Below are 22937 nucleotides of genomic sequence, written 5' to 3' on the forward strand. Positions count from 1 at the left end.
GGGACACGGCTGGTGGCCAGCGTCCCCATGGAAGGGGCCTGGGGAGGGGACACGGCTGGTGGCCAGCATCCCCATGGAGAGAACCTATGCTGAGAACATCTGGTGACCCACGTCCTTCTGGCAGGAGGAGGAGCCTGGGGACAGGACACGTCTGGTGGCCCATGTCCTGATGGCCAGAAGGAGGTCAAGGAGGGGAGGGAGAGAACCTGCGTCCCCATGTCCCCGTTGAGAGAGCGGGGGGCGAGGGACGAGGACAGGATCATCGGGGGGTACCCCTGCATCCCCTTCTCCCAGCCCTGGCAGGTCTACATCTACAGCCCCGTGCGCTGCGGCGGGACCCTGCTGCGGGACAACTGGGTGCTCTCAGCCGCGCACTGCTACAGGAGGTGGGGACACCCCACGGGGACGGGGACACCCCACGGGGACGGGGACACCCCATGGGGATGGGGATGCAGACGTGGGGGACATGGAGAGGGGACAGATGTGAGGAGAGGGACAGGGCTGGGGGACAAGGGACGGGCGTGGGGACACGGCCAGGGGACACAGACATGGCGAGGGCACGGGGACACAGCATGGGGACAAGGGACGGGCATGGGGACACAGTCAGGGGACATGGCATGGGGACATGACCAGGGGACACGGACATGGTGAGGGCACGGGGACATGTCTAGGGGACAAAGGATGGTGACACAGCCTTGGGACATGGCATGGGGACAGGGCTGGGGGACAAGGGACAGGCATGGGGACACAGTCAGGGGACATGGACATGGTGAGGGCACGGGGACATGGCTGGGGGACAAGCGATGGTGACAGAGTCAGGGGACATGGCATGGGGACAGGGACATGGCGAGGATATGGGGACATGGTTGGGGGACAAGGGACGGGCATGGGGACGTGACCAGGGGACACGGACATGGCGAGGGCACGGGGACACAGCATGGGGACAAGGGACGGGCATGGGGACACAGTCAGGGGACATGGCATGGGGACATGCCCAGGGGACACGGACATGGTGAGGGCACGGGGACATGTCTAGGGGACAAAGGATGGTGACACAGCCTTGGGACATGGCATGGGGACAGGGCTGGGGGACAAGGGACAGGCATGGGGACACAGTCAGGGGACACGGACATGGTGAGGGCACGGGGACAGGGCGGGGGGACAAGCGATGGTGACAGAGTCAGGGGACACGGCATGGGGACAGGGACATGGCGAGGATATGGGGACATGGTTGGGGGACAAGGGACGGGCATGGGGACGTGACCAGGGACACGGACATGGTGAGGGCAGGGGGACATGCCAAGGGGACAAAGGATGGTGACACAGCCTTGGGACATGGCATGGGGACAGGGCTGGGGGACAAGGGACAGGCATGGGGACACAGTCAGGGGACACGGACATGGTGAGGGCACGGGGACATGGCTGGGGGACAAGCGATGGTGACAGAGGCAGGGGACACGGCAGGGGGACAGGGACATGGGGAGGATATGGGGACATGGTGGGGGGACAAGGGACGGGCATGGGGACGTGACCAGGGGACACGGACATGGCGAGGGCACGGGGACACAGCATGGGGACAAGGGACGGGCATGGGGACACAGTCAGGGGACATGGCATGGGGACATGACCAGGGGACACGGACATGGTGAGGGCACGGGGACATGGTTGGGGGACAAGGGACGGGCATGGGGACACGGCCAGAGGACACGGACATGGTGAGGGCACGGGGACATGGCTGGGGGACAAAGGATGGTGACACAGCCTTGGGACATGGCATGGGGATAGGGCTGGGGGACAAGGGACAGGCATGGGGACACAGTCAGGGGACACGGACATGGTGAGGGCACGGGGACATGGCTGGGGGACAAGCGATGGTGACAGAGTCAGGGGACATGGCATGGGGACAGGGACATGGCGAGGGCACGGGGACAGGGCTGGGGGACACGACATGGGGACAGGACCGTGGGTGGCGGGGGACAGGGGACACGGCAGAAGGATGAGGACATGGGACACCAGCCACACCCTGAGGGGACACCAGTGGGGTGTGGAGCTGTGACCGTCCCCATGTCCCCTCCCTTCCCCGTGTCCCCACACATCCCTCCTGTCCCCCTCTACGTTTGACCCCTCCGTGTCCCCACGTCCCACCCGTGTCCCCACGTGTCCCACTTCTGTCCCCTCCATGTCCCCATGTCCTCCTCCCTCTCCACCCCCACGTCCCACCCATGTCCCCGCGTGTCCCATCTGTGTCCCTCTCCATGTCCCCGTGTCCTCATCCCTCTTGACCTCCATCCCCGTGTCCCCACGTTCCGCCTGTCCCATGTCCCCACGTCCCACCCGTGTCCCCACCCCTGTCCCCTCCATGTCCCCACGTCCTCCTCCCTCTCCCCCGCCACCCCCATGTCCCATCCATGTCCCCATGTCCTACACGTCCCCACGTGTCCCATCTATGTCCTCCTCCACGTCCCTGTGTCCTCGTCCCTCTCGACCTCCATCCCCATGTCCCCACGTGTCCCACCTCTGTCCCCTCCATGTCCCCACGTCCTCCTCCCCACCTCCATCCCCATCTCCTCCTCCATCTCCCCCTCCACCCCCACGTCCCCATGTCCCACCCATGTCCCGTGTCCCACCTGTCCCCTCCATGTCCCCACGTCCTCCTCCCCACCTCCATCCCCGTGTCCCCACACGTTCCGCCTGTCCCATGTCCCTCCCATGTCCCCACCTCTGTCCCCTCCATGTCCCCATGTCCTCCTCCCTCTCCCCCTCCACCATGTCCCCTCCATGTCCCCATGTCCCACCCATGTCCCCACGTCCCACCTGCGTCCCTCTCCACATCCCCGTGTCCCCATCCCTCTCTACCTCCATCCCCGTGTCCCATCTGTCCCCATGTCCCACCCGTGTCCCCCCGTGTCCCACCTGTCCCCTCCATGCCCCCACGTCCTCCCCCCCACCTCCATCCCCATGTCCCCACGTGTCCCACCTGTCCCCTCCATGTCCCCACGTCCTCCTCCCCACCTCCATCCCCGTGTCCCCACACGTTCCGCCTGTCCCATGTCCCACCCGTGTCCCCACCTCTGTCCCCTCCATGTCCCCACGTCCTCCTCCCTCTCCCCTCCCCCCACCCGTGTCCCCACGTGTCCCACCTCTGTCCCCGTGTCGTCCCCCCGCCCTCCTCGGGGACGCAGAGGCCTGCAACTACGGCTGGGGGAGAACGACCTGCAGCGGTGGGAGGGGACGGAGCAGGACCGGGTGGTGGCCCAGGCCATCCTCCACCCCGCCTACGACGCCGCCACCCTGGACAACGACCTCATGCTCCTCAAGCTGGACCGGCCGGTGGCGCTGGGCCGCGCCGTGTGGCCCCTGCCCCTGCCCCGCGCCTGCGCCCCATCCGGCGCCACCTGCCTCGTCTCGGGCTGGGGGACCGTCACCACCCCCCAAGGTGAGAGGGGACCCCGGCACGGCCGGCCGCCGGCCACGGCGGGGCGACGGGGACACCCGGGGGGGAGCCCTCGGAACCGCGGGGTCCACCCGGAGGGAAGCAGGAGGGAAGCCGGAGTAAACCCGGAGTAAATCTGGAGTAAACCCGGAGTACGGTTGTAGCGAACCGGGGGGAGAGCCCTAGAAAACCATGGCAACAGCGGGGGAAACCTGCGGTGAAGTTGTAGTAAAGTCATAGTAAACCCATAGTAAAGCTGTAGTAAACCCAGAGTAAAGCTGTAGTAAACCCAGAGTAAAGCTGTAGTGAACCCGGGAGAGAGCCCTAGAAAACCATGGCAACAGCAGGGGAAACCTGTGGTGAAGTTGTAGTAAAGTCATAGTAAACCCATAGTAAAGCTGTAGTGAACCCAGAGTAAACCTAGAGTAAACCCACAGTAAAGTTGGAGTAAACCCATAGTAAAGTTGTAGTGAACCCAGAGTAAACCCATAGTAAAGCTGTAGTGAACCCAGAGTAAACCTAGAGTAAACCCACAGTAAAGTTGTAGTAAACCCATAGTAAAGTTGTAGTGAACCCAGAGTAAACCCAGAGTACGGTTGTAGTGAACCCGGGGGAAAGCCCTAGAAAACCGTGGCAACAGCGGGGGAAACCTGTGGCGAAGCTGTAGTAAAGTCATAGTAAACCCATAGTAAAGTTGTAGTGAACCCAGACTAAACCTAGAGTAAACCCAGAGTAAAGTTGTAGTGAACCTGGGGTAAAGCCCTAGGAATCCTGTGGCAACAGCGTGGTAAACCTGTGGTAAACTCGTAGTAAACCCAGAGTAAACCCCTAGTAAAGTTGTGGTAAACGCAGAGTAAACCCCTAGTAAACCCCTAGTAAAGTTGTGGTAAACGCAGAGTAAACCCATAGTAAAGTTGTGGTAAACCCAGAGTAAACCCCTAGTAAAGTTGTAGTGAATCCAGGGCAAAGTCCTAGGAATCCCATGGCAACAGCAGTGTAAACCTGTGGTAAAGTCGTAGTAAAGTTGCAGTAAACCCTTAGTAAAGTTGTAGTAAACCCCGAGTAAAGTTGTAGTGTACCCAGGGTAAAGCCCTAGGAATCCCATAGCAATTGCGTGGTAAACCTGTAGTAAACCCCTTGTAAAGTTGTAGTAAATCCGTCATAACGCCCTAGAAATCCCAAAGCAACAATGTGGTAAACCTGTGGTAAACTCGTAGTAAAGTTGTAGTGAACCCATAGTAAACCCATCTTGAAGTTGTAGTAAACCCGGAGTAAAGCCCTAGTAATCCTGTAGCAATGCTGTGGTAAACCTGGGGTAAAGTCATAGGAAACCCACAGCAAACCCGTAGTAAACCCACACTAAACCCATATTGACGTTGTTGTAAACCCGGAGTAAAGCCCTAGTAATCCCATAGCAACGCCGTGGTAAGTCTGTAGTAAAGTCGTAGTAAACCCATAGGCAAGTCATAGTAAACCTACGGTAAAGTTGTAGTAACCTCACAGTGAACCCGTGGTGAAGTCGTGGCAAGAGCCAGACTAAAGGCACAGCAAAGCCGGGGTGAACCCGGGGGGCAAGATCATAGTAAAGCTGGAGTAAAGTCATAGTAAAGCTGGAGTAAAGTCATAGCAAGCACATAGTAAACCCGTAGTAAGCCTGTGGTAAAGTCGTGGCAGTCTCGGACTACAGTCACAGCAAAGCTGCAGTGAAACCCGGTTTAAGAATGCAGTAAACACAGAGTAAAGCTGTAGTAAGCCTGCAGCAAAGTCATAGTAAGCCAGGCATAAAGGCCTAGCAAGCCTGGAGTAAAGCTGGAGTAAGCCAGGAGTGCGCCCAAGGAGGAGCAGGGCTGGAGGCGGAGCCTCGCTGGGGCGAGGACCCGGCTGGGGAGGAGGAGGGTGGTTACACCCTGGAGTAACGGCGCTGGCAGTCGGGGGGGTTGGCACTCACGCGGGTGAGCCCGGAGTAAGTCAGTGGGGAGCAGCAGGGCTGGCTACTCGCAGGAGTAACCCTGGAGTAAACCAGGGCGAGGGGTGGGGGCTCCCAGGAGTAAACCCAGAGTAACCCGCGTGAAGGCTGGCGGTCACCGGTATAAACGTGGAGTAAACCAGGAGTAAGGGAGGGGAGAGAGGGGGCCACATCCTCGCTGCAGTCGCTCCGTAGAGAGACGCGAGGCAGGTTGCTCGCTGGAGTAAACCTGAAGTAACCTATGAGTACCCCAGGAGTAACCGATGAGTCACCACAGAGCAACCTATAAGTAACCAATGAGTAACCGATGACTAACGTATGAGTAACCGATGCGTAACCTGTAAGTAACCTAGGAGTAACCAATGCGTAACCTGTAAGTAACCTACAAGTAGCCTATGAGTAACCTATAAGCAAGTGCTGCATAACCTGTAAGTAACCTACGAGTAACCCATGAATAACCAACGCGTAACCTAGGAGTAACTGATACATAGTCTGTAAGTAACCTATAAGTAACCTATGAGCAACCTATGAGTAACCTATGAGTAACTGCTGCATAAGCTGTAAGTAACCCACGAGAGACCGATAACCGATGAGTAACCTATGAGTAACCTAGGAGTTACTGCTGCAGAACCTGTAAGTAACCCATGAGTAACCTGTAAGTAACCTATGAGCAACCCGTAAGTAACCTAGGAATAACCAATGTGTAACCTAGGAGTAAGCTAGGAGTAACCGATGCATAACCTGTAAGTAACCGATGCGTAACCTACGAGTAACCGACGAATAACCGATCCGTAAGCTAGGAGTAAGCTAGGAGTAACCAATGCATAACCCACGAGTAACCTGTAAGTAACCTGCGAGTAACCTATAAATAACCGATGCGTAACCTAGGAGTAAGCTAGGAGTAACCGATGCATAACCTGTAAGTAACCGACGCGTAACCTACGAGTAAGCTATAAGTAACTGCTGCATAACCTCTAAGTAACCCACGAGTAACCTGTAAGTAACCTGCGAGTAACCTATGAATAACCAACGCGCAACCTAGGAGTAAGCTAGGAGTAACCGATGCATAACCCATGAGTAACCTGTAAGTAACCTGCGAGTAACCTATGAATAACCAATGCGTAAGCTAGGAGTAACCGATGCATAACCTGTAAGTAACCGATATGTAACCTACGAGTAACCGACGAATAACCGATGCGTAACCTCGGAGTAAGCTAGGAGTAACCGATGCATAACCTGTAAGTAACCGATATGTAACCTACGAGTAACCGACGAATAACCGATGCGTAAGCTAGGAATAAGCTAGGAGTAACCGATGCATAACCTGTGGGTAACCCACAAGTAACCTGTAAGTAACCTGTGAGTAACCTATAAATAACTGATGCGTAACCTAGGAGTAAGCTAGGAGTAACCGATGCATAACCCACGAGTAACCTGTAAGTAACCTGCGAGTAACCGAAGAATAACCGATGCGTAAGCTAGGAGTAAGCTAGGAGTAACCGATGCATAACATGTAACCGATGTGTAACCTACGAGTAACTGATGAATAACCGATGCGTAACCTAGGAGTAAGCTAGGAGTAACCAATGCATAACCTGTGAGTAACCTACGAGTAAGCTAAAGGTAACTGCTACATAACTTCTAAGTAACCCACGAGTAACCTGTAAGTAACCTGCGAGTAACCTACGCGTAGGGCCCTTGGGGGTGTCCCCGCCCCCCCCCCGACTCCTCCCCGTGCCCCTCCCCCGCAGTGACCCTGCCCCGGCACCTGATCTGCGCCTACGTGGACATCGTCCCCCCCGCCACCTGCCGCCAGGCCTACCCCTGGCGCGTCACCCCCAACATGCTCTGCGCCGGGGGGCGCAACCAGCGCATCGACTCCTGCCAGGTACGGGGCGGGGGGGACGGACGGACGGACAGACGACGACCCCCAAATCCCCACCCCGGGACCCCCAAACCCCGCCCTTGTCCCACCCTGGGAAAAGGGACACACACCCCCCCCCCCCCCCCCCGAATAAGGAGCCCCCTGATTTGTTGTCTCCTCCTGGGCAAGAGGAACCCCAAGCTCAGGGTACCCCCAAAGTTGCGCGCGTGTCGTGTGTCGTCCCCCCCCCCCAATCCAGGGCTGTCCCCCCTTCCCCCCCCAATCCACGTCTCCCCGCTCATGGCCACCCAAACTCAAGCCCCCCCACCGCCGCCATCCCACCTTGATGGCCCCCCAAGCCCACGTGTCCTCCAGCCCAGCCACCTTCTGCCTCAACGGGTCCTCCAGCCCTGCCCCCCACCCACCGCCACCGCGGGGTGTCCCCAACCCTTGTCCCCTCTCCCCGTAGGGTGACTCCGGGGGGCCGCTGTCCTGTAACGGGACCCTCCAAGGCATCGTGTCGTGGGGGCTGCAGACCTGCGCCCTGCCCGGGCGCCCGGGGGTCTACACCCGGGTCTGCAACTACGTGGACTGGATCGAGGACACCATGAATCGCAACTAGGAGCTGGTGGGCCCCAAGATGGGCCACCAACGACCACAGGGAGGGACGCAGGGACACGGAACTGGGCCACCAGGGACCACAGCTAGGGACATGAAGACACGGATCTGGGCCACCAGGGACTACGACTAGGGAGACGAAGACACGGATCTGGGCCACCATGGACCACGGATCTGGGCCACCATGGACCACAGCTAGGGACATGAAGACAATGATCTCGGCCACCATGGACCACAGCTAGGGACATGAAGACACGGATCTGGGCCACCATGGACCACAGATCTGGGCCACCATGGACCACAGCTAGGGACATGAAGACATGGATCTAGGCCACCATGGACCACAGATCTGGGCCACCATGGACCACAGCTAGGGACATGAAGACACAGATCTCGGCCACCATGGACCATGGATTTGGGCCACCATGGACCACAGCTAGGGACATGAAGACATGGATCTAGACCACCATGGACCATGGATTTGGGCCACCATGGACCACAGCTAGGGACATGAAGACATGGATCTAGACCACCATGGACCACAGATCTGGGCCACCATGGACCACAGCTAGGGACATGAAGACAATTATCTCGGCCACCATGGACCACAGATCTGGGCCACCATGGACCACAGCTAGGGACATGAAGACACAGATCTCGGCCACCATGGACCATGGATTTGGGCCACCATGGACCACAGCTAGGGACATGAAGACACAGATCTTGGCCACCATGGACCACAGATCTGGGCCACCATGGACCACAGCTAGGGACATGAAGACACAGATCTGGGCCACCATGGACCACAGCTAGGGACATGAAGACACAGATCTCAGCCACCATGGACCATGGATTTGGGCCACCATGGACCACAGCTAGGGACATGAAGACATGGATCTAGACCACCATGGACCACAGATCTGGGCCACCATGGACCACAGCTAGGGACATGAAGACATGGATCTAGGCCACCATGGACCACAGATCTGGGCCACCATGGACCACAGCTAGGGACATGAAGACACAGATCTCGGCCACCATGGACCACAGCTAGGGACATGAAGACACGGATCTAGGCCACCATGGACCACAGATCTGGGCCACCACGGACCACAGCTAGGGACATGAAGACACAGATCTCGGCCACCATGGACCATGGATTTGGGCCACCATGGACCACAGCTAGGGACATGAAGACATGGATCTAGACCACCATGGACCACAGATCTGGGCCACCATGGACCACAGCTAGGGACATGAAGACAATGATCTCGGCCACCATGGACCACAGATCTGGGCCACCATGGACCACAGCTAGGGACATGAAGACACAGATCTTGGCCACCATGGACCACAGATCTGGGTCACCATGGACCACAACCATGGAGATGACTCTGGACCACCATGGACACAGACTTGGGCCACTGCGGACCACAGCTGAGGACGTGGGGACATGGATCTGAGCCACCACTGACCACAACTAGGGACACAGACCAAGGCCACCACAGACCACATCTAGAGGACACAGACCAAGGCCACCACAGACCACAACTAGGACACAGACCAAGGCCACCACAGGCCACATCTAGAGGACACAGACCAAGGCCACCACAGACCACATCTAGAGGACACAGACCAAGGCCACCACAGACCACATCTAGAGGACACAGACCAAGGCCACCACAGACCACGGCCACCACAGGCCACAATTAGGACACAGACCAAGGCCACCACAGACCACAATTAGGACACAGACCAAGGCCACCACAGACCACATCTAGAGGACACAGACCAAGGCCACCACAGACCATAACTAGGGACACAGACCAAGGCCACCACAGGCCACAACTAGGACACAGACCAAGGCCACCACTGACCACATCTAGAGGACACAGACCAAGGCCACCACAGACCAAGGCCACCACAGGCCACAATTAGGACACAGACCAAGGCCACCACAGGCCACATCTAGAGGACACAGACCAAGGCCACCACAGACCACAACTAGGACACAGACCAAGGCCACCACTGACCACATCTAGAGGACACAGACCAAGGCCACCACAGACCATGGCCACCACAGGCCACAATTAGGACACAGACCAAGGCCACCACAGACCACATCTAGAGGACACAGACCAAGGCCACCACAGGCCACAACTAGGACACAGACCAAGGCCACCACAGACCACATCTAGAGGACATAGACACGGGCACACACACGTGGACCTGAGCTCATGGAAGGGACACGTATTTGGGGGGGTAGAAACAATAAAGTAGGAGCAAAACCAGCCTGGAGTCCATCTCTACGTCCCGTCCCACCCCACCAGGCCCCCCCCCCCCCGACCACCCCCAAGAGGTCCCAGCCAAGTGTGGGGTTGGAGATCCTTGTAGCCCAAGCCCCCCCAGATATGGATTCTTGGGGTTCTACAATAATCTCTTTATTGAGGCACTTGCAGAAAACGGGCTGGGGACACCACACACAACGGGGGGACAACGGGGGGGACAGCGATCCCCCCCCCCGGAGAGGAGGTGGCATGGGGGGGGAGGGGGGGGACATTCACGTAACAGCGAGAAATTGGGGGTGGGTGGGGACAAGCCAGTGAAGGTGACCTGAAGTCTGGCCACCCATGGGCTCCATCAAGCCATGGTCACCTTAATTCTGCCCACCAAGGAGAGAAGAAGCTGAGGAAGAGTGTGATGGTGGGAACTGTAGTGTTTGTCCCTGCCCGGTCCCCGGGGACCCGGGGAGGGGGTACCAGGGGTGTCCGACACCCATGGGTGGAGCCCTGAGAGGATGGAGGGGGAGGGGGCAACTCAGCCTGGACCAAGGTGGACAATCCAAGTCTGGCTCAAGATGGCCATCGGTGGTCAAGGTGCGATGAGGAAGACTCAACTGGAAGAGGCCAATCTGAGTCTGGACCAACCCAGCCACCAGCAGGTCTCCGTCTACTCAACCACCAATGATTGACATAGGTCAGAAACAGGCCAATCGGAGAAAGCCAAGCCGGGTCTGGCAACCTTGACCCAGCCAACCACCAATGATCATGCCAGGTCTTGACCAACCCAACTGGGAAGATGCAAACCCAACCTTGGTGTAAGCCAATGGTCAATCCAGGTCTTGAAGGAACCAATAGAAAAGGCCAAGGTCTGGGCTGAGCCAACCACAATGACCCACCCAGGCGTGGAAGAACCCAACCGACACCAAAACCAACCCAATCACCGACAACCAATCACAAGTCTTGATCAAAGCAACCAATTATGGCCAAATCAACTTTGGAGTGGGCCAATCAGAAGCAGCCAGTCCAGATCTGCTCCAACCCAGCCACCAATGGTCAACTCTGGATCTGGCCAGGTACTAGTGGTCAACCCTACTCTTGACCCAACTCAACACAAATCTTGGCCAACTTGAGTCAGTCCCTACCCAGGCCAACAGCGATTGGCTAATCCAGGCCTGGGCCAACCCCGCTACTGATGACCAACCCCAAGCCTGGACCAAGCAACCAGCAAAGGTCAACCCAGGTCTACAAGAAGCCAATGAGACAAGGCCAAGCCAAACCTGGGTCTAACTCAACCAATGGTCAAGCCAAGTCAAGAACCAACTTGACCAATCCCTACGCAGCTCAAGCACAAGAAGCGGGAGAAGAACCCAGCTGAGACCGGTCAAGGTCAACCTGACCTCATCTCCCACGTACCCACCTCACCCTGCTCCAACCACGACTGATCCGTGCCTGGGACCAACCGGAAGAGGCCAAGCCAACGCCGCCCAGCCGTGCCCATGCCAAAGGGCGGACGCCGCTCTGCCACCCGGCACCCAACCCACGTGGTGGCCACGGCCGGGCCGCACCCACCCCACCCTGAGGAACATTTTGACCTTCTTCCTCCCGACGCCTCCCACTGGGTGGCTCGCATCTCCTCCGGCAAGAAGCTTAAAAAAAAAAAAAATAAAACCCCCACCCAAAACACCCCAAAACGCTTCAAATTTAGCGATGCTAAAAAAAACCAACCCCCCAAAAACCCAACAAACGAACAAAAAAAAAAAGGATCTGGTGGCATCTCCCTGAAGAAGGACTCAAGATGGCGGCGGCGACCACCACGTGGTGGGGACGAGGAGGTTGGGAAGGCGAAGGGGGAGACGCACCGTAGAGCCGCGCCGGGGAGGGGGTGGCGGGGGTTACATGGCGGCCGGCACGGCGGTGGGGGCAGTGGCGGGGGGCGGCGGGGTCGGGCGGTGGAAGTTGGTCTCCTTGTAGACGAACCACGAGCTGCCGGCCCAGAGCACCAGGTTGAGGAAACCGAAGACCTGGGTGGTGGGACAGAAGATGTTAAGAGCACCCCAACCGTGCCTCAGTTTCCCCAGTGTCTCCAACCGCGCCCCCCCCCCCGCCCTGCCTCAGTTTCCCCACTCATCTCTCTGCCCTCTCCACCAACGCCATGGTGAATGTTGGTTTCTTCAAGAGGTTCCTCAACCACCCTCAAGCATCCAACCCTGCCTCAGTTTCCCCCAGCCCGGGGACCCACCACAGAGACGTTGAGGGACCCCATGGGGGTGACCCCCGCGGGGAAGCAGGTCACGGTGGGGGACGGGCAGTTGGGCAGGGGGGCCATCGTTGAGGTCTTCACATCCGTGAGGGCTTTGGCCCACGCTGAGGAGCTCACCAGCCACAGGAAGGAGAAGGCCACGGTGGCCAAGAAGTCCTGGGGGGACATCAGGAAGGGGTTAGGGGGACCCCAAAAATGAGGGGAGGGGCTGGGGGGACATGGTATGGGACCTGCGGGGACCCCAAAACCTGGGGGCTGGAGAGGACAACCATGGTGGACCTCAAGTCACACAGACCTGGAGCAGACCCCAAAATCTGGGGGCTGGAGAGGACAATCATGGTGGACCTCACATGACATAGACCTGGGGGAGACCCCAAAACCTGGGGGCTGGAGAGGACAACCATGATGGACCCCAAGTCACAGAGACCTGGGGGGAACCCCAGAACCTGGGGGCTGGAGAAGACAACCATGGTGGACCTCAAGTCACACAGACCTGGGGGGGGACCCCAAAAATTGTGGGCTGGAGAAGACAACCATGGTGGACCCCAAGTCACACAGACCTGGGGGGGGGACCCCAAAACCTGGGGGGGGACCCCAAAACCTGGGGGCTGGAGAGGACAACCATGGTGGACCCCAAGTCACACAGACCTGGGGGGGGACCCCAAAACCTGGGGGCTGGAGAGGACAACCATGGTGGACCCCAAGTCCCACAGACCCGGGGTGGACCCCAAAATCTTGGGATTGGGAAGCCCCACCACCTCACTCTCCCCATACTGGGAGATGAACCCCAATTCTTGCACCCACGTCCCAGGCTGTTCCCCGTCCCCCCCAGATTTGCCCCCCTCCCTCCCCTACATAATTTGGGGCAAAAAGTGGGGTAGCAGGGGTCTGGGGTGGGGATAAGGCCCCCCAAAAAAGGGGGTGGGGCACTTACCCCGTGTCCTGTCCACAGCAGCAGCAGGAGAGAAGTTCAGAGGGGGATTATTGACCCCCCAAAATGTACCCCCGCCCCCCCAAACGCCCCCCTCCTCCCCCACCACGGGTCCCTCACCCCACATATGGGGGGGGAGGAGCAAGACTACAACTCCCATGATGCCTCACAATGGGGTGAGGAGCCCAAAGTCTCATGGGAGTTGTAGTCCAGGCAATGGAGCCACCTCATAGACAAGGTACAACCCGTTACGGGAGTTGGAGGTCGACCACGTGGTCTTCACCCAACCATGAGGCAGGAAATGGGTGGATGGAGAGAGAGAGAAGACAAGGACAGGTGGACAGAGAAGACCACGATGGACAGGGTGGAGGAGACCACGATGGAGGGAAGGAGGAGACCACGATGGAGGGACAGACAAGACCATGATGGAGGGGACAGACAAGACCACGATGGACGGAAGGAGGACACCACGATGGATGGGATAGACAAGACCACGATGGACGGGAGGAGGAGACCACGATGGATGGGATAGACAAGACCACGATGGATGGGATAGACAAGACCACGATGGACGGGATAGACAAGACCACGATGGACGGGAAGGAGGAGACCACGATGGACGGGAAGGAGGAGACCACGATGGACGGGAAGGAGGAGACCACGATGGACGGGAAGGAGGAGACCACGATGGACAGGAGGAGGAGACCACGATGGACGGGATAGACAAGACCACGATGGACGGGATAGACAAGACCACGATGGACGGGATAGACAAGACCACGATGGACGGGATAGACAAGACCACGATGGACGGGAGGAGGAGACCACGATGGACGGGAGGAGGAGACCACGATGGAGGGAAGGAGGACACCACGATGGAGGGAAGGAGGACACCACGATGGACCGGATAGACAAGACCACGATGGAGGGAAGGAGGAGACCACGATGGAGGGAAGGAGGAGACCACGATGGAGGGAAGGAGGAGACCACGATGGAAGGGATAGACAAGACCACGATGGACGGGAGGAGAAGACCACGATGGACCGGATAGACAAGACCACAATGGAGGGAAGGAGGAGACCACGATGGAGGGAAGGAGGAGACCACGATGGAGGGAAGGAGGAGACCACGATGGAGGGAAGGAGGAGACCACGATGGAGGGAAGGAGGAGACCACGATGGAGGGAAGGAGGAGACCACGATGGAGGGAAGGAGGAGACCACGATGGAGGGAAGGAGGAGACCACGATGGATGGGATAGACAAGACCACGATGGACGGGAGGAGGAGACCACGATGGATGGGATAGACAAGACCACGATGGAGGGAAGGAGGAGACCACGATGGAGGGAAGGAGGAGACCACGATGGAGGGAAGGAGGAGACCACGATGGAAGGGATAGACAAGACCACGATGGACGGGAGGAGGAGACCACGATGGACGGGAGGAGGAGACCACGATGGACGGGAGGAGGAGACCACGATGGACGGGATAGACAAGACCACGATGGAGGGAAGGAGGAGACCACAATGGAGGGAAGGAGGAGACCACAATGGAGGGAAGGAGGAGACCACAATGGATGGGATAGACAAGACCACGATGGACGGGAGGAGGAGACCACGATGGATGGGATAGACAAGACCACGATGGACGGGAGGAGGAGACCACGATGGATGGGATAGACAAGACCACGATGGACGGGAGGAGGAGACCACGATGGACGGGAAGGAGGAGACCACGATGGACGGGAAGGAGGAGACCACGATGGACGGGAAGGAGGAGACCACGATGGATGGGATAGACAAGACCACGATGGACAGGAGGAGGAGACCACGATGGACGGGATAGACAAGACCACGATGGACGGGATAGACAAGACCACGATGGACGGGATAGACAAGACCACGATGGACGGGAGGAGGAGACCACGATGGACGGGAGGAGGAGACCACGATGGACGGGAGGAGGAGACCACGATGGACGGGAGGAGGAGACCACGATGGAGGGAAGGAGGACACCACGATGGAGGGAAGGAGGACACCACGATGGACCGGATAGACAAGACCACGATGGAGGGAAGGAGGAGACCACGATGGAGGGAAGGAGGAGACCACGATGGAGGGAAGGAGGAGACCACGATGGAAGGGATAGACAAGACCACGATGGACGGGAGGAGAAGACCACGATGGACCGGATAGACAAGACCACGATGGAGGGAAGGAGGAGACCACGATGGAGGGAAGGAGGAGACCACGATGGAGGGAAGGAGGAGACCACGATGGAGGGAAGGAGGAGACCACGATGGAGGGAAGGAGGAGACCACGATGGAGGGAAGGAGGAGACCACGATGGAGGGAAGGAGGAGACCACGATGGAGGGAAGGAGGAGACCACGATGGAGGGAAGGAGGAGACCACGATGGAGGGAAGGAGGAGACCACGATGGATGGGATAGACAAGACCACGATGGACGGGAGGAGGAGACCACGATGGATGGGATAGACAAGACCACGATGGAGGGAAGGAGGAGACCACGATGGAGGGAAGGAGGAGACCACGATGGAGGGAAGGAGGAGACCACGATGGAGGGAAGGAGGAGACCACGATGGAAGGGATAGACAAGACCACGATGGACGGGAGGAGAAGACCACGATGGACGGGAGGAGAAGACCACGATGGACCGGATAGACAAGACCACAATGGAGGGAAGGAGGAGACCACGATGGAGGGAAGGAGGAGACCACGATGGAGGGAAGGAGGAGACCACGATGGAGGGAAGGAGGAGACCACGATGGAGGGAAGGAGGAGACCACGATGGAGGGAAGGAGGAGACCACGATGGAGGGAAGGAGGAGACCACGATGGAGGGAAGGAGGAGACCACGATGGATGGGATAGACAAGACCACGATGGACGGGAGGAGGAGACCACGATGGATGGGATAGACAAGACCACGATGGAGGGAAGGAGGAGACCACGATGGAGGGAAGGAGGAGACCACGATGGAGGGAAGGAGGAGACCACGATGGAGGGAAGGAGGAGACCACGATGGAAGGGATAGACAAGACCACGATGGACGGGAGGAGGAGACCACGATGGACGGGAGGAGGAGACCACGATGGACGGGAGGAGGAGACCACGATGGACGGGATAGACAAGACCACGATGGAGGGAAGGAGGAGACCACAATGGAGGGAAGGAGGAGACCACAATGGAGGGAAGGAGGAGACCACAATGGATGGGATAGACAAGACCACGATGGATGGGATAGACAAGACCACGATGGATGGGATAGACAAGACCACGATGGAGGGGATAGACAAGACCACGATGGAGGGGACAGACAAGACCACGATGGACGGAAGGAGGACACCACGATGGATGGGATAGACAAGACCACGATGGACGGGAGGAGGAGACCACGATGGAGGGAAGGAGGAGACCACGATGGAGGGAAGGAGGAGACCACGATGGAAGGGGTAGACAAGACCACGATGGAAGGGGTAGACAAGACCACGATGGACGGGAGGAGGGAGACCACGATGGACGGGAGGAGGGAGACCACGATGGAGGGACAGACAAGACCACGATGGACAGGAGGAGGAGACCACGATGGACGGGAGGAGGAGACCACGATGGACTCACCACCAAGGGCAGCTTCCCACCCGCCCCGCGGTAGAGGTGGAGGTAGCCCAGGTAGAGGGCGAGGGCGGCCATGCTGTAGAGGAAGGCGAAGACGGCCACCGTGACGAAGAACTGGGCCGAGGAGGAGAAGTCACCAACCAGGTGGACATCCGTCGGCCACGTGTTGTTGCACAGGTTGGTCAACGAGGGCGTGAAGGTGGCATGGTTCAACCTGGGGGACGCCGGGACGGTGGCTGAGGAGGTCCTCTCCCACCCATGCCCCCCAGAGGCCCCAAACCCCTCCCAGGTCCTTTCTTCTCTCAGCCGTGGCCTACAGATGCTGGTTGGCCAACGTACAGCGCTCGCACCCAACTACCGCCTCTCTCCTCTTCATCGTCTGGGTTGGAGAAGATCTTCTCCTTCTCTCCTGAACCCTCAAACACCTCCAAATGCTTGGCTGGGCCAACCCTACAGCTCTCAAACCCAACTACTGCCTCTCGCCTCTTCTACAGCCACGTTTGAGGGACCTTCTTGACACCCCTTGGACCTTCAAGCATCTCCAAACCCTCCCTAGACCTCCTTTTTCCATCACCCATGTTCTCCAGATGCTGGTTACCCATCCAAACCACTTCCAAACCCAACTACTGCTTCTCCTCTTCCCCCTCCACGTTTGAGGGACCTTCTTGATCTTTTTGTCCCCTCCTGGACCTTCAACCATCTCCCAACCCTTCCCAGACCTCCATTTTCCACCACCCATGTTCCACAACTGCTGGTTGACCAACCCTACAGCTCTCAAACCCAACTGCTGCTTCTCTTCTCCTTCCCATCCACGTCTGAGGAACCTTCTCGTCCCCTCCTGGACCTTCAGCCATCTCCCAACCCTTCCCCGACCTCCATCTTCCACCACCCATGTTCTACAGGTTCTGATTGGCCAACCGCACAGCTCTCAAACCCAACCGCTGCTTCTTCTGTTCTCCCTCCACGTTTGAGGAACCTTCTTGGACCTTCAGCCATCTCCCAACCCTTCCCAGACCTCCATTTTCCACCACCCATGTCCTACAGCTGCTGGTTGACCAGCCCTACAGCTCTCAAACCCAACTGCTGCTTCTCTTCTCCTTCCCACCCATCTTTGAGGGACCTTCTTCTCTCTCTTAGACCTTCAGCCATCTCCAAACCCTCCCTAGACCTCCTTTTTCCATCACCCATGTTCTCCAGATGCTGGTTACCCATCCAAACCACTTCCAAACCCAACTACTGCTTCTCCTCTTCCCCCTCCACGTTTGAGGGACCTTCTTGATCTTTTTGTCCCCTCCTGGACCTTCAACCATCTCCAACCCTTCCCAGACCTCCATTTTCCACCACCCATGTTCCACAACTGCTGGTTGACCAACCCTACAGCTCTCAAACCCAACTGCTGCTTCTCTTCTCCTTCCCATCCACGTCTGAGGAACCTTCTCGTCCCCTCCTGGACCTTCAGCCATCTCCCAACCCTTCCCCGACCTCCATCTTCCACCACCCATGTTCTACAGGTTCTGATTGGCCAACCGCACAGCTCTCAAACCCAACCGCTGCTTCTTCTGTTCTCCCTCCACGTTTGAGGAACCTTCTTGGACCTTCAGCCATCTCCCAACCCTTCCCAGACCTCCATTTCCCACCAACTACGTCCCGCAGCTGCTGATTGGCCGGCCGTACGACCCCATGATTAGCCATTACCGCCTCCTCTCCCCCCTACTCGGCGCTTCAAGGGATCCCATTGGCCCCTCCAGATCCGCCCCCCCCCCCGCAAGAGCCGATTGGCCAACCAGATGGCTCCTCCCACCCACCCCACCCACCAGATTTCTACCACTCTTCCCACCCCCCTGCTCCGCCCCCAGCCGCCTTCCCACCAATCGGCCCAATCGAGGCCACCCCCACTCCGCCCCCACCGCCCCACCAGCCAATCAGCATCAAGGATTAGGGGAGAGCCTCACCGGAAGGGGTAGGCGAAGGGGGCGGTGACGGTGGTGTTGGATTGGCCCCTGCAGCTGACCCAGAAGGAGACGGCCCCGCTGTAACCCCCGCAGGTGGCGAAGGCGAAAATGGAGAAAAACTGCCGGAAAAGGGGAAAAAAAAGGGATTTTCACCCAAAAAATCCCCCCCAAGCTTTTATTAGGCAAAAAAAAAAAAAAGAATTTTAATTTTAATTTCTAAATTTGTCGTTTTAATTTCAATTTTCAACTCTAACTTGCTGTGAAAAAACAAGAAAAATGGGATTTTCACCCCAAAAATCACCCCAAAACTTTGATTAGGCAAAAAAAAAAAAAAGAATTTTAATTTCTAAATTTGTCTTTTTAATTTAAATTTGCAACTCTAGCTTTCTGTGAAAAAACAAAAAAAATGGGATTTTCACTAAAAAAATCCCAAGACTTTTATTAGGCAAAAAACCAATGAATTTTAATTTTAATTTCTAAATTTGTCTTTTTAATTTAAATTTGCAAATCTAACCTGCTGTGAAAAAACAAAAAATATGGGATTTTCACCCAAAAAATACCCCCAAAACTTTTATTAGGCAAAAAAGCATGGAATTTTAATTTTAAGTTTTAATTTTGTCTTTTTAATTTAAGTTTTCAACTCTAATTTGCTGTGAGAAAAAAAGAAAAATGGGATTTTCACCAAAAAAATCCCCCCAAACGTTTATTAGGCAAAAAAGCAATAAATTTTAATTTTAATTTATAAAGTTGTGTTTTTAATTTAAATTTTCAAACCCAACTTGCTGTGAAAAAACAAGAAAAATGGGATTTTCACCCAAAAAATCACCCCAAAACTTTGATTAGGCAAAAAAGCAATGAATTTTTATTTTAATTGCTTAATTTGTCTTTTTAATTTAAATTTGCAAATCTAAACTGCTGTGAAAAAACAAAAAATATGGGATTTTCAACCAAAAAATCCCCCCAAGACTTTTATTAGGCAGAAAAGCATGGAATTTTAATTTTAACTTTTAATTTTGTCTTTTTAATTTAAATTTTCAATTCTAACTTGCTGTGAGAAAACAAAAAAAAAGGGATTTTCACCCAAAAAATCCCCCCAAAACTTTTATTAGGCAAAAAAGCAATGAATTTTAATTTTAATTTCTAAATTTGTCTTTTTAATTTAAATTTTCAAACCTAACTTGCTGTGAAAAAACAAGAAAAATGTGATTTTCACCAAAAAAATACCCCCAAAACATTAACCAAAAAACCCCAATAAATATTATTTTAATTTTTAAATTTATCTTTGTAATTTAAATTTTTGAAACTAAATTGCTGCAAAACAACCAGAAAAAAAGCAGATTTTCACCTAAAATCTACCCCCAAAACATTATCAGCCAAAAAAGTACTAAATATTAATTTTCATTTTTAATTTTTTCTTTAAATTTTCAAATTTAAGCTGTTGACGAAAAAAAAAAGGGATTTTCACCGAATTAAAACTAAAAATAATGGTTAACCAAAAAACCCACCAAAAACCACCCAAAATTTTGAATTATTGGGGGGAAAAAAAACCCAGAACTTTTTTAATTTTAATTTTTGAATTTATCTAATTTCAATTTTTATAACTAAGCTGCTGGAAAAAGACCAGGAAAAAACACATTTTTACTAAATAAAAGAAAAAATAATGGTTAGCCATAAAACAGACCAAAAACCAGCCAAAAATTTAAATTATTGGGGGGAAAAGAACCAAAAATGGGGTTTTTTTAATTTTAAATTTTATATTTATCTATTTAATCTGAATTTTCAAATCTAAGCTGCTGGAAAAAAAGAGGAAAACCCCACAATTTTCATAAATTTCATAAATGAAACAAAAAATGGTTAGCCAAAAAAACCACTAAAACCCACCCCAAAATTTGAATTATTGGGGGGAAAACAACCCAAACCAGGCTTTTTTAATTGTAATTTTTAAGATTTTTTTATTTAATTTGAATTTTCAAATCTAAGGGGGTGGAAAAAAAACAGGAAAAAAAAACGATTTTCACCTAAAAATAAAAATAATTATGAGACAAAAAAAAATCTCACACCAAACAGCCAAAAATTTGAATTTTTTTGGGGGGGAAGAACCGAAAAGCGGCTTTTTAAATTATTAAATTTCTCTTTTTCAGGTCAATTTTCAAATCGAAACTACTGCAAAAAATAGGGAAAAAAAGGGATTTTCATGAAATAAAACAAAAAATAAAGATTAACCCCCAAACCAGCCAAAAATTGGAATTATTGAGGGGGAAAAGAACCTGGAGCTGCCAACCCCACCCAGAGCCATCGGAAAATTTAATTCAATTTATTTTTAAAACTTGTAATTAATTTAATTAACTTGTAATTAATTTAAATTTTACTTTTAAAATCCTCTTAAAATTTTAATATTCAACTTTTTATTCCCTTTTAAATTCCATTTTCACCTTTATTTGCATTTTAATTTAGAATTTCCAAAATGCGCTCCCTACATTAAATTTTTTAATTTCATTTTCGCTCGCAATTTTCCAATTTCATTGAAATTTTTCCTCTCGTTTCCCCCACTTTCACTTCAAATTTTCCTTTTTTAATTGTAAAAATCAAAATTTAATTCCACCTCAACTTCATGGCAGTCTCAGGAAGGCTCCCAGTCCCTCCCAGTAACCCCCCAGTCCCTCCCAGTAACCCCCCAGTCCCTCCCAGTAACCCCCCAGTAACGCCCCCAGCATTCCCAGTGCCCCCCCAGTCCCTCACAGTAACCCCCCAGTGCCCTCCAGCTCCTCCCAGTAACACCCCCAGCATTCCCAGTGCCCCCCCAGCCGCTCCCAGTGCCCTCCACTCCCTCCCAGTAATCCCCAGTACCCTCCCAGTACGCTCCAGTCCCCTCCTCTTACCTCCCAGTAACCCCCACTACCCCCCAGTTACCCCCAGTCCCTCCCAGTGCGCTCCTCTCACTTCCCAGTACCCTCCCAGTCCTCCCCCAGTAACCCCCCAGTCGCTCCCAGTCACCCCCAGTACCCTCCCAGTGCCCCCAGTAACTCCCAGTACCCTCCCAGTCACCCCCAGTACCCTCCCAGTCCTCCCCCAGTAACCCCCAGTACCCTCCCAGTGCCCCCAGTAACCCCCAGTACCCTCCCAGTGCCCCCCATTCACCCCCAGTACCCTCCCAGTCACCCCCAGTAACTCCCAGTACCCTCTCAGTCCTCCCCAGTAACCCCCAGTACCCTCCCAGTGCCCCCAGTACCCTCCCAGTCCTCCCCCAGTCACCCCCAGTACCCTCCCAGTGCCCCCGTACCCTCCCAGATCTCCCCCAGTAAGCCCCAGTCCCTCCCAGTAACCCCCAGACCCCCCAGTAACCCCCAGTCCCTCCCCTCCCAGTTCCCCCCAGTACCCGCCCAGTCCTCCCCAGTAACCCCCAATCCCTCTCAGCCCCCCAACCCCTCCCAGTGCCCTCCTCCCCTCCCAGCGCCCCCCAGCTCCTCCCAGCCCCCAGCCCCCTCCCAGTGCCTCCCAGTCCCTCCCAGTCCCTCCCAGTCCCCCCAGTGCCACGCACCCACTGCAGGCCCCGCACCAGCCCCAGCGGCTCCTTGGCGGGGCCCAGCTCCACCCGCAGCCCCGACATCTTCCTCCGGGCAGCGCGGCGGAAGTGACGCCACGCCGGGGGCGGGGCGGGGCCGCGCTCCGCCGCCAACCCGGCGCGACCGTTTCATTTGCATAGCGCGCCCCGCCCTGGCGTTCTATTCATTTGCATATCCGGCCCCGCCCTCCCCCAGGCAGTCGCCTCATTTGCCTGTTGCTCCCCGCTCCTTTGCATAGCCACGCCCCTCTCCGGCATCTCATTTGCATAACCAGCCCCACTCCGACCCGTCGGCGGGCTCGTCCTTAATTTCCGTGGCCACGCCCCTAGGGAGCAGCCTCATTTGCATAACACCGCTTGATTACAGCCACGCACAGCTGCTTTGTATAATAGGCCACGCCCACGAACACGTCTCATTTGCATAATCACAGCCTT

General features: G+C 55.3%; 2 protein-coding genes across 2 annotated transcripts; one reads left to right on the forward strand and one right to left on the reverse strand.

Annotated features, from left to right (window-relative positions):
* Positions 1-204: 204 nt before the first annotated feature.
* On the forward strand, positions 205-8098 carry LOC140644956 (kallikrein-14-like). Its single transcript, XM_072848139.1, has 4 exons — positions 205-386; positions 3183-3436; positions 7151-7287; positions 7733-8098. The coding sequence occupies exons 1-4, from the start codon at positions 217-219 to the stop codon at positions 7883-7885; spliced, it is 714 nt and encodes a 237-aa protein (XP_072704240.1). The 5' UTR covers positions 205-216; the 3' UTR covers positions 7886-8098.
* A 2200-nt stretch (positions 8099-10298) lies between these two features.
* Positions 10299-22589, reverse strand: LOC140644957 (synaptophysin-like protein 1). The gene is made up of 5 exons (XM_072848140.1): positions 22479-22589; positions 18941-19059; positions 16992-17202; positions 12403-12579; positions 10299-12184 (listed from the first exon to the last, which is right to left on the reverse strand). The coding sequence occupies exons 1-5, from the start codon at positions 22545-22547 to the stop codon at positions 12056-12058; spliced, it is 705 nt and encodes a 234-aa protein (XP_072704241.1). The 5' UTR covers positions 22548-22589; the 3' UTR covers positions 10299-12055.
* Positions 22590-22937: the final 348 nt, after the last annotated feature.

This window comes from Ciconia boyciana, chromosome 30 (genome assembly GCF_034638445.1).
Source record: "Ciconia boyciana chromosome 30, ASM3463844v1, whole genome shotgun sequence".
Taxonomy (NCBI): Eukaryota; Metazoa; Chordata; class Aves; order Ciconiiformes; family Ciconiidae; genus Ciconia; species Ciconia boyciana.

Excerpts from the sequence above, each read along its gene's own strand:
- LOC140644957 (XM_072848140.1), bottom strand. The coding sequence starts at position 22,547 with ATGTCGGGGCTGCGGGTGGAGCTGGGCCCCGCCAAGGAGCCGCTGGGG. Across the intron at positions 12,580-16,991 it reads GTGGGAAGCTGCCCTTGGTG|GACTTCTTGGCCACCGTGGC; the intron begins GTGAGTCCATCG and ends ATGTCCCCCCAG. Across the intron at positions 12,185-12,402 it reads GGTCCCTCAACGTCTCTGTG|GTCTTCGGTTTCCTCAACCT; the intron begins GTGGGTCCCCGG and ends CCCACCACCCAG.
- LOC140644956 (XM_072848139.1), top strand. The coding sequence starts at position 217 with ATGTCCCCGTTGAGAGAGCGGGGGGCGAGGGACGAGGACAGGATCATC. Across the intron at positions 387-3,182 it reads GCCGCGCACTGCTACAGGAG|AGGCCTGCAACTACGGCTGG; the intron begins GTGGGGACACCC and ends TCGGGGACGCAG. Across the intron at positions 7,288-7,732 it reads AGCGCATCGACTCCTGCCAG|GGTGACTCCGGGGGGCCGCT; the intron begins GTACGGGGCGGG and ends CTCTCCCCGTAG.